General features: G+C 40.1%; 1 protein-coding gene across 1 annotated transcript in view; it reads right to left on the bottom strand.

The window, feature by feature from the left end:
* CFAP54 (cilia and flagella associated protein 54) overlaps positions 1-19,959 on the bottom strand; it is a 298,821-nt gene that overhangs the window by 268,575 nt on the left and 10,287 nt on the right. Inside the window, 3 exon segments of the mRNA XM_036865998.1 lie at positions 3,855-3,913; positions 8,754-8,925; positions 18,158-18,301. Of these exon segments, the coding sequence (XP_036721893.1) occupies positions 3,855-3,913; positions 8,754-8,925; positions 18,158-18,301 (375 nt within the window).

Raw genomic sequence — 19,959 nt, 5'->3', positions numbered from 1 at the left:
CACCTTGATACACCTCTGGTGCATTCATCCTAGTTATGCCTTCTGGAACAGCACAAGACCACTCAAAACTCAACTTGCAAATCACCGCCTTCCACGAATCTGAAAGCACCTATGCAGCCTGCCCTATCCCCCAGCTCTCTCTCCAGGATAAAGCTCCCCAAGCCCTTCTATACCTCCCAGGACTGCACTTCCCTTTCCCATCATGGTTGGTCTTCCACGGCTTTGCTCCAGGTTGCCGAAGTCCCTTTAAAGTGTGTAACTAGACCACAGTGAAAGGAAACTCCCCCTCCCTGGTTCTGGACACTATATCTCTACTAAGTTGGCCTGGGGTCGCTTTATTGCTGTTTTCGTTGCTGCTGCTGTCATTGTTTGCTGATTTTGCCACACAACTGATATGGAATTAACAGTCATCAAAACTCTTGAGTTCCTCGTATCTGCTGCACAGAAATCTTATTGTGGATTTTTACATTCAGGTTGTTGTATTTTGGGGGAGGTGGAATTAAACCATGTATAAATTCCCCCCCTTTATATCCAAGTCTTTCCAAAGCTCTCAGGATTCCTGGTATTAGAAATTTCACATTTCAAAGTAAAAATAGCATCAGTGAACAGCTGTTCACATGATATCTGGGTTTGGCCTCAGACTTAACATCAAAGACCCTAAATCACAGATTTTAGTGCCAGAAGGGACCTTAAAAGTAACCTAACCTGACTCCAAGAGACTAAACTGCTTGTAAGTGACAGAGCTGGGGCTGAAATTCAGGTCTCTGGATTCCCAAGTACAGCAGGATTCTTCCCACTACGTAGGGAAACTATGACAAAAAGGAGAAAAGCCATCATTCCACTTAGGGCTGTGAGAAACCATCATTCAGGTTTTAAAGATGAAATGCCATTTCCAAAAAAAAAAAAAAACCCTCTTAATTTGTAGCATTTTTTCTTGCCCCTGAAAGAAATAATTATTTCTATTAATAAAAAATTGATGATTTCAGCAGGACTACTGCCTTCATTTAAAAAAAAAAAAGCAACTTTGAAAAACCATATTATAGGAGCCTAGCAAAAGCATGGTTCAGGTGTCAAGTAGGAAAAACACACACACAATTAATCAGCTGAGCCACAGGATGGCACTGCAGCGTCACTTATATCAACTCATACATACCCTTTGAGGGAAAACTGAGAAGCATTTCAAAGTCTGGACTTGAAGTTTATGTAACGGTATATGGACTGATCTGACAACCACTGTTCAAGCCACACACTTTACCAAACTATTTCAGTTTTATAGTAAAGGGAAACAGAAATCAACATTTTCTTAGAATGAATAGATTCTACCGAATTCTTTAATGTTTGCTGAGTACTATACTACAGTTGTAAATGTTTCAGAAGAAACTACAGCTTTTACCATAAAGGAAAGCAAACTGTCTTATGTCTTTAGGGAAAGAGGCTTAGAGAACTGCCCTCCCTCCATTCTCTAAGGTTATGCTGGTGACCTGCCTCAGCACAAAAGTGCTTCCCATTCGGGGAAAAGCCCTGGCCAGTCTTGGTCTTCAGGATGCCTTCAGTCATGTCAGAAAATATTTCAACATTGTATCAGGAGCTCCCACACAACTCCTCCATTTGCAGAGATGAACCAAAATAGGGTGGGTCATGGGATATGCCAACAGACACGCCTTATTCTAATGGTGCTGAGAGGCAGTACAGGGTGGCATTGGCTCTGGCCTCCGCTACATGTCTAACTAGATGTGTGACCTTGAGCGAATTAGCCTTTCTAAGCCTCAGCTTCCTCGTCTATAAGATAAAGGTAATGATGGCACCTTCTCAAAGTGCTGGTGTGAGGATTAAATGAGATAATATTCGAAAGTGCTTAGAAGCATACCTTAGAGATGATAAGCATTCATTCAACAAAGGACAGTGATGGTGGTGGTGCCCACCTCATAAGACTATTATGGCATTATTGTGTATGCAAATCCCTTCACACAGTACCTAACACAGAGTAGGGATTCAATAATAATAACAAATGGTAATCATAATTCCCAGCTCCTATAGGAATAGGACTTTAGATTGCTCTGGGGTGACACCAAGAAAAGCCTAAGACTTCCACATCGTTACTCCTTCTGTCTTTTGCTATAACAGACTTGAACTCTAAAGTAGCTACAGAATCAGGAGGATTCAGACGTGGCTGGACTGCCAAGGGCTTGTCCCCATTAAATGGACCCATCGAGTCCATTTATAGTCTCAGCTCAGGAATCAACTCGTCAGCTGAGGGTTTGTGAATTTCAGGGTGAAAATTAATTTCCTTGAAACTTATTATACTGAACAAACTGAAAGAATTTCATCCTGATCTGAAAGTGCCAACTGTACAGCCACCCACCACCCCCAAATTCTTGCATTCCTCACTCCCCCCACTCCCATCCCACAAGATTGGGACGTAGAATGATCCTCCTTCAGGCCTTCCTTATTTTGTCAAAGAGAAACTCAAGTTATATGAGGGGGAAAGAAGATGTCTTACAAAGGGTATAAATCAGAAATTATTCTAAGATGACTATCATGTTAAATTAAAATTCTCTCAGCATTAACAAGTACAAACATTAACAGTTACATGTTGGCACAGACACCTCTGCCCTTCAAAGTTTTGCCAGACAAATGCTATAAGCAGACCAAACTATGATGGCTCCACGGAGCAGTATTTGTTGCTACAGCAAGTGCAACAGGAGATTGCAAATTCTTTTTAGGAAATCATCTGGAATTGGATAGAGAATCATTGGAATAGTCTGTAGGCCAAATTTATTATACACGGGACAGTCTCTCCTCATTTTAATTCACACTCAAAAAGCTGGCAGAGAGTTTGTTCAAGTCACTGTCAGTAATAGAGCTTTTAAATGCAAGGAACAAAACAGAGAGAGAATACCCAATTCATGTTATCCATTAAGCATGCAAATATCTTTGCTTCTATCTATTTTTTAAGCATTGTCAACTTTTAAGATACTTGGCTGTGTTTTGAGGAAATAAGGAAAAAATATCTGTCCCGAGCGTTAAAATATTCAGAGCAAGGTTTTGCATGCAATAGAGAAGCTAAAGTAGTAGTGTTGCAAATGCCAGAAAGAACTCAAGCATGGTCTCAAGGAGAGTATATTTTCCCTTCCTGGCCTACATTCCAATGACTAGACAGTGAACGCAGGGAATAAATATGTCTCCTGCAGACAGAAGTGCTACCAACATGGTAAGGAAGTCAACAGAAGTGTCAGCCACTTCCTCGAGCTAAAACTAAGCAGTGAGTACTGGTCAGTGAGAATCTTACTGTAAGACAAAGTCAGCTCATAACTGGGACAGAGTTTAGGAGTTTGTTCACCCAACTAGTATCTGGACCATAAGTACAGTCCAGCTCTTCAAGCAAAATGCAGTCCAAGCTCCATAACAAGACATAGACAGGCTAACCATAGTTTATCATCCAAACCAGCACATTTTTAAAAGTGAAAGTAGGCACTACTAATAATTACTCCAGGACAACAGGCATAAAACAGGACTGTCTTGGGCAAGCTAGAATGGATGGCCACCCTACCTAGAGATATAGTTATCAGATGGATGTTCAGTAACATATTGACAAGTTATGACTAATTTGAGAGACTGAAGGACACTGGAGAAATACCTATCAATTTTAGAAATTCTTTCTTCTCATTAATACTTTATTGTCTACATTTTTACATGATCATATTAAAGGAAAACTAAAAACAGTAAACCTATGTAAATTCACTAAATTTTGTTATATAATTCACAAATTTTCTTTGTTTAGCATGCAATGCTAACAAAAGTCTTAAGAAAGCCAGGAATTACAGGGGAAGATATTTTGTCAGTAAATTCCATACCTTAGAAGAGTGACCTATGATCATCAGTTTTCTGCAAATGGTGTAAATGTAAATGGTACCTAGATGGAGAAAAAGATTAACATGTTTTACAGTCAAATGATGAAATTTTACATTCCAATTTCTGCAGTTTAAGTTGGTAGTTCCCAAAACAAGTGATTTTCTCATGAGAAAATCTGATAATGGCCACAGAGTTATAATTATTATAAACTTTTTTGTAACTTGTAGCCAAATTATTGAAAGAACTAATATGACCATATTTTAAGTATGTTGACACAGGAATCTTTTAGTCTCATTTTAAAGGCAGTTTAAGTTTTGAAATATATTGAACAAAAGAGTATTTTCGTAGCATAATTTATGTACTTTGTGGTTTTATTAATTCATATAAAATGTTATGGGTTCCCATGGTTTCCTCACAGTTGAAAAACTGAAGATTTATCTCCAAATAAAACTAGAATACACATTTAATCAGATGGCACACAATACGCAAAAAGGAAACTCATAATTTAAAACTCATAATGCATAATAGGTTGTATTATATTCATTCACTGTCTCATATAATATGTATCCCATTATTAAGGTACATCCCATAAGCACTCTAATGAAAAACGCCATTTCCAACTCCTATTTAAGATCATTCAAGTATGATTTTTTTTTTAAATCAAGCCATTAATTAAATGAGGATAGAAGACTCATTTGGTGGCAGCATTTGGAGGACGAGTGGGGAATGACATCACCATATATCCTTCTGTATACAAAGGACAATATCGGGCTATAAACATAACCCAAAAGACAGTATAATACCATGCTTTAAAAAGGCGTGTAATTATAATGACAAGCAATCTAAATATTTTCTATAAAATATCTGATCTAAAATTCATAACCACCAAAATTCAACAATTCCAAATCCTATGTTCACGTTTAAACTTTAAAAGCTTCTGAGAAAACAGCATCTGCTCCAAAACATCCCTTGATTAAAATACATCTGCAAGCATAATAAACATTACACAAATCAGTGACCAAAAAGTATTGAATAGAATCTTAAACACTTAAAGTACCAGAAAGTTCACAGAGAATACAAGTCCCCCACAGTCTTAGTGTGCCTGCTCCCATGACAGAGAGTTGTTTATCTCATGTAAGATCCACTGGGGGAAAAAACCACTCAGCTAGTAAGAGCTCAAGCTCCGCATTCTCATCTCGACTTGGCTTTGTTGACCCGACTGTATAACTGGTTTTAGGGAAAAAAAAGAAAAAAGTCACCAAGTAAGGATATGCATAGGAAACACATGACTCTCCACAAAACACGTGATTCAGGTGTAAGCCAGAAGCCCAGACAAACATTCAGCAATGGGAGCTGCGGGATTTCAGAAAGCCCCGGGAGACCGCCCTCAAGAATAACAAGGGCCCTCTGTGTTTCAAAGATGTGCCTTTAACCTTTGCAGCCCTAGTGCATCCTGACTATAACTGAATCCTCCTCTGATGGTTCAGGATCTTGGCATGGCTCACAGATTCCACGGCAGGAGCCCGATGGAGAGAGTACAGGGTACAAAACGTAGCACAGACTAAATCTTTACGTTCTCAGGCTATCTTTGGAAGTTTAATTTTTAACCAAATCCCTAATACGGAGTTTACTGCCTTGTCATGTGACTCTTTTTCATCTAAGATAGCCACCATCAAAATAATCTTGACTATTTGAGGGTTCAAATGAGTTGGGTTCAGGTTAGTTGAGATGTCAGATGTTATCCAACATTCATTTACCCAGTTAGATTTTGTGAAAGAACCAAGATTGGTTAAATATCTTAAAAACAAGGGTGTGTGTGTATAATAGTCAATTAAAAGAGGATTAACGTCTAACTGGAAAGGTCAAATGTATTTTGAGAAATTGACTGCAGGTCAATTTATTTTTTCATGACTTAAATTCCAAAGTTTTAAAACTACAAACTGTTTACAATTGTTAATCTACCAGTTGGAATGCCCTTCCCCCAAACACCCAGATGTCTCAGTCAGGTGTTTACTCAAACGGCATCTCATCTCAGGTGAGGCCTACCCTGGCCATTCCACTTAAACCTGCAGCCCGGGACTTCCCTGGTGGCGCAGTGGTTAAGAATCCGCCTGCCAATGCAGGGGACACGGGTTCGAGCCCTGGTCTGGGAAGATCCTACATGCTGCGGAGGAACTAAGCCTGTGCACCACAACTACTGAGCCTGCGCTCTAGAGCCCGTGAGCCGCAACTACTGAGCCCACATGCCACAACTACTGAAGCCCATGTGCCTAGAGTCCGTGCTCCACGACAAGAGAAGCCACCGCAATGAGAAGCCCGCGCACCACCACGAAGAGTAGCCCCCGCTCGTCGCAACTAGAGAAAGCCTGTGCGCAGCAACGAAGACCCAATGCAGCCACAAAAATTAAAATAAAATAAATAAATAAATACATCTTTAAAAAAAAATAAAATAAAATTGCAGCCCAGCCAGTGCTCTCCCTAACCCCTTTCTCGGCTTTATTTTCCTCCATAGCACTCATCACCATCTGATACATCATTTAGTTTTGATTTGTTTATCACCTCCCTGAAGTATTATGTAAGCATGAGAACAGGGTTTTTGTCTGTCGTCCACTCCTGTATCTCTAGCATCTAGAACAATGCCTGGCACTTAATAAGTTTGAGATGAATTAACTAAAACAGGAACAGCAGTTAATGACACTAAGTATATGTACCTCCCACAATCCAGGAACCTCACTCCTGGGCATAAGTCCCAGAAAACTCTCACACAGGTCTATAAAAGGACAGAGGCGAGGATATTCACTGCAGAATTATTTGTGCAGTTAGAGAGGCAGGGCAAACCAGGTGGCCATCCCTACGGGTGTATAGGTATCTGCCAAACACAATTCAGCAGGCAGAGTTAACAAACTAGGTTTACATATAGCAACACGGCTAGATTCTAAAACCATAGTGCTGAGCTGAAAAATATTTAGGAAACAGGATAAAATCTAGAACACGATGTCATATGTATAAGGAAAAAGCACGCACCAGAAAAAGGATGTAGAAGATACAGAAATCGTTCAATCTTTTTTTTTTTTAAGAATATTGGGGGGCAGGCTTCCCTGGTGGCGCAGTGGTTGAGAGTCTGCCTGCCAATGCAGGGGACACGGGTTTGAGCCCTGGTCCGGGAGGATCCCACATGCCGCGGAGCGATTGGGCCCCTGGGCCACAGCTGCTGAGCCTGCGCGTTTGGAGCTTGTGCTCCGCAACAAGAGAGGCCGCGATAGTGAGGGGCCCGCTCGCCGCGACGGGGAGTGGCCCCCGCTCGCCGCAACTAGAGAGGGCCCTCGCGCAGAAATGAAGACCCAACACAGCCAAAAATAAATAAATAAATAAATATAAGAATGAATGGTAAATTTGAAAAAAAAAAAAAAAGAATATTGGGGGGTTTTGTGTGGGATCTGAAAAGGGTTTCAGACAGGGAGTCATGCTGCATCATTTCCACCTTTCAAGCAAAGCCTGACTGCAGGGCCCAACCCTCAGGCCTCTCACTCCTTCTTGAGTACAGAAGCTCTGCTCCTGCTCAATCCCTGCCAAGATGTGTGAGCAATTCAGGTGGAGAGATGGCCGTGGCAACTCTGAGGATGAGGAGGCACAAAAGCTTAACAATCACTGGACTGAAAAATGTCTTCCAGAGTCAGCCTCATCTCTGGTAGCAAATGTAAGGTCTAATTACAATCAAAATGTCAAAAAAATTATTTGGGGAGAGCAAGGAAGGAAAAGGCTAGGAAATGTACTGTCAGTTGCCATGGATGAGAGAAAATCCAATATGTTTTCTTCCAAGTTATTTTGCCCCGGTCTTAGGCACACAGAACACACTGTTATTATTTTTCTTTTAGGAATATGTTATCCAGAAAACAATACCGTAGGCGACTCATCAGGCGACTCATCGTAATTTCAAATTGTAACTTTAAAGAGAATTTTAGTTGAATTTAAATTGTAAGTCTTAAAAGGAAAAAACAAATGCTACATTTTGATAGATAAGATTCATTTCATGAGACATATATAATGCGTATACATGTATATATGTGTATCTGTACAATGCATATATATGTATGTAAATACACTATACACATACATACATGCACGTTCTCAGAGCTCCTCACTCAAAAACAAGTAGGAGGAGAAGGTTGATGCATAGGAAGCCCTGGTCATTGGCCAAAGTATTCGTGGAGAGGACCAATAAATGGATGATGCTTAGAAACAATCTAACCTGTCCTCCGATCCTTCCCCATTTATATTTACTTACTAACTGTGGTCCCTATTTTGTATATACGTGAAACTGATTATCTCCACAGTCTCTGACCCTCCCTTGAGCAGAAAATCCACAGACATGCTGTATAAGTCCCTGCTCATAAGGACAAACTGAAATGTAATAAAAATGTAAAAAAGCCCACAAGTATCCTATTAGGAAATAACATCTTCATTGGAGTATAATTGCTTTACAATGGTGTGTTAGTTTCTGCTTTATAACAAAGTGAATCAGTTATACATATACATATGTCCCCATATCTCTTCCCTCTTGCATCTCCCTCCCTCCCACCCTCCCTATCCCACCCCTCTAGGTGATCACAAAGCACCGAGCTGATCTCCCTGTGCTATGTGCCTGCTTCCCACTAGCTATCTATTTTACGTTTGGTAGTGTATATATGTCCATGCCACTCTCTCACTTTGTCCCAGCTTACCCTTCCCCCTCCCCGTATCCTCAAGTCCATTCTCTAGTAGGTCTGCATCTTTATTCCCATCTTGCCCCTAGGAGGAAATGAACATGTTTTAAATCACAAGGTAATCAAGTCACCGTCAAACTTAGTATTTAAATACCTTTCTGAAAGACACAATGAAAAATAAAAGACACTGACATATACCATTGAATATAATCCAGCAAAGTTGCTCCTGTGACAAAGCCACCTGCATGATGAGCCTTAAGGAGGACAAGATATGCAGACACTGGGCCACAGATTCTTTATTCTGCAGGTTCATGTCACTGTCACAGACCAGATGGTAGTTGCAAATACTTCTGCCACTTAAAGCATGAAACTGAAACACATGAGGAAAAGAAAAAGAATATAAATAACGTTTATGCAACTTAGGAAAGCACTTCTTAAAATGTACAAAACTAAAATGGAAACGATTCTTCTTAATTGATTCAATAAATTAGTAGAGGTCAGTAGACTGAATGTTTGTGTCCTCCCAAAATTTATGTGTTGCAACCTCGCTGTCTGCCGTATGGGGACACAGGGGGAAGCAGGCCCTCAGCAGACACTGAATTTTCCAGCACCCGGATCCTGCATTTCCCAGTCTCCAGAACTGTGAGCAATAAAGGTTGTTTAAGCCATCCAATCTCTGGATTTTTGTTATAGCAGCCTTATTGGACTAACATATGGAAAGAAACATGGTAAAATAGGTTTCTTCAAAGCATTCATTTAGTTAAGATCACCTTTCCTTAGTCAAAAAAATTTTCAAAAGCAAAAAAAAAAGTACAAAATCCTACTTCCAAAAATATAGAATTGAATCAATTTTTGTAAAGCCCCACAATGGCATGTTAACATATTAATTCAGATGTAATTATTACCATTTACACAATTCCTTCAGCAAATGTTTGTTGACCACCTCTGTTTGCCACACTCTAAGCAACAGGGAGTCAAAGATGAGGAAGACAGGCTCTTGACAGAGGGAAAAGCATTCCAGGCACACACAGTGTTAGGAATGCTTGAGGTGCTTGCTGTGTTCACTGATTTGAAAGTCTTTTTTAAAGCTGGATGAGAAGGTTTAAGATAAATTATGCTGTAGAGGTGGTCCATGGTCAGAACATGGAGAGCTTCCACACCATTGCAAGGAATATGGACTACGGCTAAACGGCAAATCCAAAGAGCAATGGAGTACAATTATTTGATTTACACTTTAGAAATTAATTCTGAGAAAAGTGGGAAAGATGCAAAGCAGACGGAGGACAAAGCTACATGCAGGAGCCAGGAGAGATCAAAGGCCTCTGAGGCTGTCCTGAGAAAAAAGAGCCCTGAAATGGAGTTCTGCAACGGGGGATAAAAAGAATGGGAAGATTTAAGCCTTGCCTGAGGCAATGGGGTTTAGTGACCAATCAGAAGTGGGAGGTAAGAGTCCTCTCCCTGGGATCTGACCTCCGAAGCCCCCACCCGCCCTGCTGGGTGAGCAGACAAGCCTCTCAGCCTGTTGTGTGCTCAGGGTCTTGGTGCTCTGGCCAGGTGTCAGGTCTGAGCCTCTGAGGCGGGAGAGCCAAGTTCAGGACATTGGTCCACCAGAGACCTCCCAGCCTCACGTAATAACAAACGGTGAGAAAGCTCTCTCAGAGATCTCCATCTCAACGCTAAGATGCAGCTCCACTCAATGACCAGCAAGCTACAGTGCTGGACACCTCATGGCAAACAACTAGCAAGACAGGAACACAACCCCACCCATTAGCACAGAGGCTGCCTAAAATCATACTAAGGTCACTGACACCCCAAAACACACCACCAGATGCAGTCCTGACCACCAGAAAGACAAGATCCAGCCTCATGCACCAGAACACAGGCACCAGTCCCCTCCACCAGGAAGCCTACACAACCCACTGAACCAACCTTACCCACTGGGGGCAGACACCAAAAACAACGGGAACTACGAACCTGCAGCCTGAGAAAAGGAGACCCCAAACACAGTAAGTTAAGCAAAATGAGTAGACAGAGAAACACACAGCAGATGAAGAAGCAAGGTAAAAACCCACCAGACCAAACAAATGAAGAGGAAATAGGCAGCCTACCTGAAAAAGAATTCAGAGTAATGACAGTAAAGATGATCCAAAATCTTGGAAACAGAATGGAGAAAATACAAGAAATGTTTAACAAGGACCCAGAAGAACTAAAGAGCAAACAAACAATGATGAACAACACAATAAATGAAATTAAAAATTCTCTAGAAGGAATCAATAGCAGAACAACTGAGGCAGAAGAACGGATAAGTGATCTAGAAGATAAAATAGTGGAAATAACTACCGCAGACCAGAATAAAGAAAAAAGAATGAAAAGAATTGAGAACAGGCTCAGAGACCTCTGGGACAACATTAAACGCACCAACATTTGAATTATACGGGTCCCAGAAAAAGAAGAGAAAAAGAAAGAGACTGAGAAAATATTTGAAGACATTACAGTTGAAAACTTCCCTAATATGGGAAAGGAAATAGTCAAACAAGTCCAGGAAGCACAGAGAGTGCCATACAGGATAAATCCAAGGAGAAACACACCAAGACACATATTAATCAAACTATCAAAAATACAAAGAAAAAATATTAAAAGCAGCAAGGGAAAAGCAACAAATAACATACAAGGGAATCCCCATAAGGTTAACAGCTGATCTGTCAGCAGAAACTCTGCAAGCCAGAAGGGAGTGGCAGGACATATTTAAAGTGATGAAAGGGAAAAACCTACAACCAAGATTACTCTATCCAGCAAGGATCTCATTCAGATTCGATGCAGAAATTAAAACCTTTACAGACAAGCAAAAGCTAAGAGAATTCAGCAGCACCAAACCAGCTTTACAACAAATGCTAAAGGAACTTCTCTAGGCAAGAAACACAAGAGAAGGAAAACACCTACGATAACAAACCCAAAACAATTAAGAAAGTGGTAATAGGAACATACATATCGATAATTACCTTAAATGTAAATAGAATAAATGCTCCCACCAAAAGACATAGACTGGCTGAATAGATACAAAAACAAGACCCATATATATGCTGTCTACAAGAGACCCACTTCAGACCTAGGGACACATACAGACTGAAAGTGAGGTGATGGAAAAAGATATTCCATGCAAATGGAAATCAAAAGAAAGCTGGAGTAACAATTCTCATATCAGACAAAATAGACCTTAAAATAAAGACTATTACAAGAGACAAAGAAGGACACTACATAATGATCAAGGGATCAATCCAAGAAGAAGATATAACAATTGTAAATATTTATGCACCCAACATAAGAGCACCTCAATACATAAGGCAAATGCTAACAGCCATTAAAGGGGATATCGACAGTAACTCAATCATAGTTGGGGACTTTAACACCCCACTTTCACCAATGGACAGATCATCCAAAATGAAAATAAATAAGGAAACACAAGCTTTAAATGATACATTAAACAGGATGGACTTAATTGATATTTATAGGACATTCCACCCAAAAACAACAGACTACACTTTCTTCTCAAGTGCTTATGGAACATTCTTCAGGATACATCATATCTTAGGTCACAAATCGAGCCTTGGTAAATTTAAGAAAATTGAAATCGTATCAAGTATCTTTTCCGACCACAACACTATGACACTAGATATCAATTACGGGAAAAAATCTGTAAAAAATACAAACTCATGAAGGCTAAACAATACAGTACTAAATAACCAAGAGATCACTGAATAAATCAAAGAGGAAATCAAAAAATACCTAGAAACAAATGACAATGAAAACATGACGACCCAAAACCTATGGGATGCAGCAAAAGCAGTTCTAAGAGGGAAGTTTATAGCAATACAATCCTACCTCAAGAAACAAGAATCATCTCACATAAACAACCTAACCTTATACCTAAAGCAGTTAGAGAAAGAAGAACAAAAAACCCCGAAGTTAACAGAAGAAAAGAAATCATAAAGATCAGATCAGAAATAAATGAAAAAGATATGAAGGAAACAATAGCAAAGATCAATAAAACTAAAAGCTGGTTCTTTGAGAAGATAAACAAAATTGATAAACCATTAGCCAGACTCATCAAGAAAAAAAGGGAGAAGACAATTCATCAGAATTAGAAATGAAAAAGGAGAAGTAACAACTGACACTGCAGAAATACAAAGGATTATGAGATTATTACAAGCAACTATATGCCCATAAAATGGACAACTTGGAAGAAATGGACAAATTCTTACAAAAGCACAACCTCCCGAGACTGAACCAGGAAGAAATAGAAAATATAAACAGACCAATCACAAGCACTGAAATTGAAACTGTGATTAAAAATCTTCCAACAGGACTTCCCTGGTGGCACAGTGGTTGAGAATCTGCCTGCCAATGCAGGGGACATGGGTTACAGCCCTGGTCTGGGAAGATCCCACATGCCACGGAGCAACTAAGCCCGCGAGCCACAACTACTGAGCCTGTGTGCTGCAACTACTGAAGCCAGCGTCCTAGAGCCCGTGCTCCGCAACAAGAGAAGCCACCACAGTGAGAAGCCCTCGCACCCCAACAAAGAGTAGCCCCCACTCACCGCAATTAGAGAAAGCCTGTGGGCAGAAATGAAGACCCAACACAGCCAAAAATAAATAAATAAAACAAATAAATGTATTAAAAAAAAAAAATCTTCCAACAAACAAAAGCCCAGGACCAGATGGATTCACAGGCGAATTCTATCAAACATTTAGAGAAGAGCTAACACCTATCCTTCTCAAACTCTTCCAAAATATAGTAGAGGGAGGAACACTCCCAAACTCATTCTACGAGGCCACCATCACCCTGATACCAAAACCAGACGAAGATGTCACAAAAAAAGAAAACTACAGGCCAATATCACTGATGAACATAGATGCAAAAATTCTCAACAAAACATTAGCAAACAGAATCCAACAGCACATTAAAAGGATCATAGAGCATGATCAAGTGGGGTTTATCCCAGGAATGCAAGGATTCTTCAATATACGCAAATCAATGAATGTGATACACCATATTAACAAATTGAAGGAGAAAAACCAAACGATCATCTCAATACAGGCAGAAAAAGCTTTTGACAAAATTCAACACCCACTTATGATAAAAACTCTCCAGAAAGTAGGCATAGCGGGAACTTACCTCAACATAATAAAGGCCATATATGACAAACCCACAGACAACATCGTTCTCAATGGTGAAAAACTGAAACCATTTCCACTAAGATCAGGAAGAAGACAAGGTTGTCCACTCTCACCACTATTATTCAACATAGTTTTGGAAGTTTTAGCCACAGCAATCAGAGAAGAAAAAGAAATAAAAAGAACCCAAATCAGAAAAGAAGAAGTATAGCTGTCACTGTTTGCAAATAACATGATACTATACATAGAGAATCCCAAAGATGCTACCAGAAAACTACTAGAGCTAATCAACGAATTTGGTAAAGTAGCAGGACATAAAATTAATGCACAGAATTCTCTTGCATTCCTATACACTAATGATGAAAAATTTGAAAGAGAAATTAAGGAAACGCTCCCATTTACCACTGCAACAAAAAGAACAAAATACCTAGGAATAAACCTACCTAAGGAGACAAAAGACCTGTATACAGAAAACTATAAGACACTGATGAAAGAAATTAAAACTGATACAAACAGATGGAGAGATATACCATGCTCTTGGACTGGAAGAATCAACACGGTGAAAATGACTATACTACCCAAAGCCATCTACAGATTCAGTGCAATCCCTATCAAACTACCAATGGCATTTTTCACAGAACTAGAACAAAAAATTTCACAATTTGTATGGAAACATAAAAGACCCTGAACAGCCAAAGCTATCTTGAGAAAGCAAAACAGAGCTGGAGGAATCAGGCTCCCTGACTTCAGACTGTACTACAAAGCTACAGTAATCAAGACAGTATGGTACTGGCACAAAAACAGAAATATAGATCAATGAAACAGGATAGAAAGCCCAAAGATAAACCCACACACATATGGTCATCTTATCTTTGATAAAGGAGGCAAGAATATACAATGGAGAAAGAAAAGACAGCCTCTTCAATAAGTGGTGCTGGGAAAACTGGACAGCTACATGCAAAAGAATGAAATTGGAACACTCCCTAACACCATACACGAAAATAAACTCAAAATGGATTAAAGACCTAAATGTGAGGCCAGTCACCATAAAACTCTTAGAGGAAAACATAGGCAGAACACTCTATGACATACATCACAGCAAGATCCTTTTTGATCCACCTCCTAGAGAAACGGAAATAAAAACAAAAATAAACAAATGGGACCTAATGAAACTTAAAAGCTTTTGCACAGCAAAGGAAACCATAAACAAGACAAAAAGCCAACCCTCAGAATGCGAGAAAAGATTTGCAAACAAAGCAACTGACAAAGGATTAATCTCCAAAATATACAGGCAGCTCATGCAGCTCAATATCAAAGAAACAAACAACCCAATTCAAAAATGGGCAGAAGACCTAAATAGACATCTCTCCAAAGAAGACATACAGATTGCCAACACATGAAAGCATGTTCAACATCACTAATCATTAGAGAAATGCAAATAAAAACTACTATGAGGTATCACCTCACACCGGTCAGAATGGCCATCATCAAAAAATCTACAAACAATAAATGCTGGAGAGGGTGTGGAGAAAAGGGAACCCTCTTGCACTGTTGGTGGGAATGTAAATTGATACAGCCACTATGGAGAACAGTATGGAGGTTCCTTAAAAAACTAAAAATAGAACTACCATATGACCCAGCAATCCCACTACTGGGCACATACCCTGTGAAAACCATAATTCAAAAAGAGTCATGTACCGCAATGTTCATTGCAGCTCTATTTACAATAGCCAGGACATGGAAGCAACCTAAGTGTCCATCCACAGATGAATGGATAAAGAAGATGTGGTACATATATACAATGGAATATTACTCAGCCATAAAAAGAAACGAAATTATTTGTAGTGAGGTGGATGGACCTAGAGACTGCCATACAGAGTGAAGTAAGTCAGAAAGAGAAAAACAAATACCCTATGCTAACACATATATATGGAATCTAAAAAAGAAAAAATTGTTCTGAAGAACCTAGGGGCAGGATAGGAATAAAGATGCAGATGTAGAGAATGGACTTGAGGACATGGAAGGGGGAAGGGTAAGCTGGGATGAAGTGAAAGAGTGGCAGTGACTACCAAACATGAAATAGATAGCTAGTGGGAAGCAGCCACATAGCACAGGGAGATCAGCTGGGTGCTTTGTGTCCACCTAGAGGGGTGGGATAGGGAGGGTGAGGGAGATGCAAGAGGGAGGAGATACGGGGATATATGTTTATGTATAGCTGATGCACTTTGTTATAGAGTAGAAACTAACACACCATTGTCAAGCAATTATACTCCAATAAAGATGTTAAAAAAGAAGTGGGAGGTAAGAGAGCGGAAGAGGTCTGCAACGTTTTCCTGCTTGGGTTACTGGCTGGAGCCAATTATGGAAGAAAAAAAGATGAGTTCAGTTTTGGACACGTCGAGTGTGAGATCTTTATGATGTTAACTGGATAGATGGGGAGTTCAGAAGAGAGATTCTGGCTACAGAATCATCAGTACTACTGGGAGTGGAGCGCCTTCGTAACACAAGTGAGCCTTACTCTACCAGGCAGACTTCCTGCTTGGATGCGTGTAAACTATTTTTAGCCACCATGTAGTTGGCTTCACAGCTGGGGAGGCTGAGTGGAAATGGAAGCAGAATAATTCAACAGTGTAAGAGAGAGATATGGAAGCCTGGACCAGGGTGATATAGGAGGGGCCTTAAAAATTCAAACTTTTCATTCAGCACTCTTCCCAATGGGGCACTGGGATATTACGGTTTATAAGAAATATGTATTTGGTCATTCAGTTGGCCAAAATATATTTCTCACATGTATCTGGTCTTCATCCACAGTTCCTAGCTCTCCCAAAACCCTTGGAATTTCCTAAGTGTTAAGAGTGACAAAGATATGTTCTGCTATGTTCATGAGGTACTTTTGGAAAGTGCCTAAGGATGGAGGTTAGTTGCCTGTGGAGCCAACCATGTGATTAGGGGTTTAGCACTTTCAGTCCCAGCCCCTGACCTCCAGGGAAGGGGGGGAGGGGCTGGAAGTTGAATCTATCACCAATGGCCAATGATTCAATCAATCATGACTATGCTATGAATCCTCCATAAAAACCCCAAAGGATGGGGTTTGGGAAGCTTCCAGGGTGATGAACACGTGGAGGTGCTGGGAGAGTGGTGTGTCTGCAGAGGCCATGGAAGCCCCGCCCCCTTTCCCCATGCCTTGCTCTATGTATCTCTTCCCTCTGGCTGTTGCTGAGTTATATTATATCCTTTTATAATAAACCGTAATCTAGTAAGTAAAATGTTTCCACGAGTTCTGTGAACCAGTGCAGCAAATTATCGGGGCCCAAGGAGGGGGTCGCAGGGACCTCTGATTTATAGCCAGGCAGTCAGAAGTACAGGTAATGACCTGAGCTTGCAACTGGCATCTGAAGTGGGAGGTGGTGGGGTGCAGCCGGGAGTGGTTTTGTAACACTGAACCCTTAACCTGTGGGATCTGACACGGTCTCTAGGTAGATAGTCAGAATAGAGTTGAACTGTAGGACATTCACCTGGTGTCCCAAGAATTATTTGTTCGTATCAGGATCCCCACTGGTTCCCACCATACAATTTAAGCACCCACTCACATTGCCCAGTATTCTCATTCATGCACCTATGTTACAGGCAAACTGAATGTGCCTTCAAACATGCTTGAGCTTTTCTGCTTATTAAACCACATGTTGTTTCCAAGGCCGAGAATAATCATTAAATTTGGAATGACATAGCCTTGCAGTCAGACTGATTAGGGTTCAAACACCAGCTCTGCCCACTGCTTTAAGGGGGCTGGGTTTCTCACTCTCCAATAAGCCTCAGTTTCTTCATCTGTAAAAGAGGCATAGTAGTACCCGTCTCTTAGGACTGCAATGAGGCTGCAAGATAACAATTCATATAATGCATTTAGAATACTATCTAGCACATGGTAACTGCTCTACCAGTGACTCATTGGTAGCAATTAACATAATAATACTGGTATACTAGAAAAAAGCATAAAATTTCTTTTGTATCAAAAGATCTGTTGCCTCTCCAGAGCCACTACTTATTATACTGTGTGATTAGCTTTCTTTTTCTCTCTTGTACAATAGGGATAATAACAGTATCTAACTCATAGAGTTATTGTGAGGATCCAATGTTTTCTAAAGTGCTTTGTAGACTAAAAGCATTCTACCAATACTAGTTATAATAATAATAATAAATACTGTCTCCTGGATGAATAAGTGATTATAGTGACACAATCTCCAAAGCATCTTTACAAAATTTAATAAGTGCACTTTCTCATCCAGCACAGAAAATATTTATTAAGTAACTTACAGCACACAAGTAAATACCATGCTAAGCAAATGAAAGACATTTAGGAGCTGTCAAGTAAAGGACAGACTATTGCATAATCATAAATGGTAGCTATTTTAGTTACTGCTTTCATCTTACCGTATGCGCAGCACTTTTGTCTTCAAAGCCTTTTGGAAAAAAGACACTTTTGAATTGGTTCACATCTGCTTTATTCTCGTCAAAGTTGATGCTGAACTGCTGAAGATATCTCCCATAGCACTGTAAAAGGGCCAATTTATATTCCTGAAATAAAAAGAGGACTTGATGAAGTTTTCAAAATATCATTTTGCTTATCATTATTAAAATTAGGTAATATTCATATTATTATTAATAGTGTCAATGTTGATTATTACTCTTACTGCTATTACTATCACCATGACACCATTATCACTACTATTTCCAAACACAAACTTAACAGACATTGTACTTGGCAATGCATGTGCATTATTTCATTTAATTCTCCTCACAACAAGCCAATTGTGAGATGAGACCATCATGACCTCAAAGATGGGAATATTCACCAGGGCATTGTGTGTGGTAATAACCTGGATATACTCAAAAACCAAAGGTTTAACCTCAACAGACCATGGTAACCCACAAACTCAGTGAGAGAGGTAGAGGAGTTGCATAACCAGCCCTGCTTCTCTGATACCTCCTAAGCTCCAAAAATGAAAGAAAGAGTAGGAAAGGGAGGGACAAAAGGGGGAAGGAGGGAGAAAAGAAGGGAGAGAGAAAAAAGAAAAAAGGAAGGAAGGAAAGAAAGAAGGGAGAAGAGAAAAATGCAGGGGATGGGCTGGCTGATCTGCCGACAGTCTCTGAAGTTATATCAGGACGAATCAAAAAAGTCTGCGCCGCTATGATTCTTGTTAGTTCTAATTCATGCTTATGTTCCAATTACAAAGTCAGATGCCTCATTTCTGAAGCCCATGGGGCACAGTTGACCTGGAGAGTTTCAGGGCGGTGGATGTCAGCAGGGTTTTACGTATGACTCAGCTGCAACCCTCTCTCTGCTTCCTCCCCTGCAACTGTGTTTCCAGGAAAAGCAGCTGCCCTGGGTGTGAACTGCCTATTGGGTGACCTCGCCCCTCAGGAGGCACCACAGTCAAATGCTGTTTTGTTTCTATTTCTATTTACTTGTTACTTGCTCACTAATTAATTCTGAATCTTTTCGCTCTAACTTGATTCACATAATGAATTCAAATCTAGGTTCAAAACAAGAGTGGTCCAACAAGATGAGTTCTACTGTAACTAAAATAAAAATAGATTCTAGAAACCAAAGTAACCACTCAAGTTTGTTTCCAGGATTACAAATACCTTTACCAGCCCACTTTCCCATCACTGAAAAGTAGTTAAAACCTTTTCTTTGTTCCTCTAAGTAAATTTGTAAATATCCTACCTGAAATAGTCTGAATCCGTAGCCACTACCCAACATCAGCTTGCTTTATCAACCTGTAAAATGCTCCTTCTTCTTCCCTCCACCCACCTGGATACTCCTCAAACCACCCCAAACTGGGCTGTGTATCACCAGCTTCTTATTATGTTGAGGAGAAGCATAAAAAGTAGGGGGGCACGCCTCTAATTCTGGTCAAAACTATTATTCCACTTCACATGAATATAGCTTACAAGTTAGATCTCACCTGGGTTTTTTTTCTGTGGTTTTTCCAAACTCTGTATGGTCCAATTACATGGAGCTAAGATGATTCTCTAATTTGGGCAGCAGAAAATAGATCTTGGTGCTTCCTTATGAAAGTTCCTCCACATCTTAGCCTCTATTTGGTAACTTTCCCTCCCAGACCAAAAAGATTCAAGTCCAGAAAACAGAAATGGAGGAGGGAAATGAAGCTGAGAAACTGTAGATTGAGAAGACTTGAAACTGCCCTCACGGAGTTAACGGAAGCTCA

The sequence above is a fragment of the Balaenoptera musculus genome, chromosome 10 (genome assembly GCF_009873245.2).
Source record: "Balaenoptera musculus isolate JJ_BM4_2016_0621 chromosome 10, mBalMus1.pri.v3, whole genome shotgun sequence".
NCBI classification, from domain to species: Eukaryota; Metazoa; Chordata; class Mammalia; order Artiodactyla; family Balaenopteridae; genus Balaenoptera; species Balaenoptera musculus.
The sequence above is the reverse complement of the archived record's forward strand: the minus strand, read 5'-3'. Positions and strand labels throughout refer to the sequence as shown.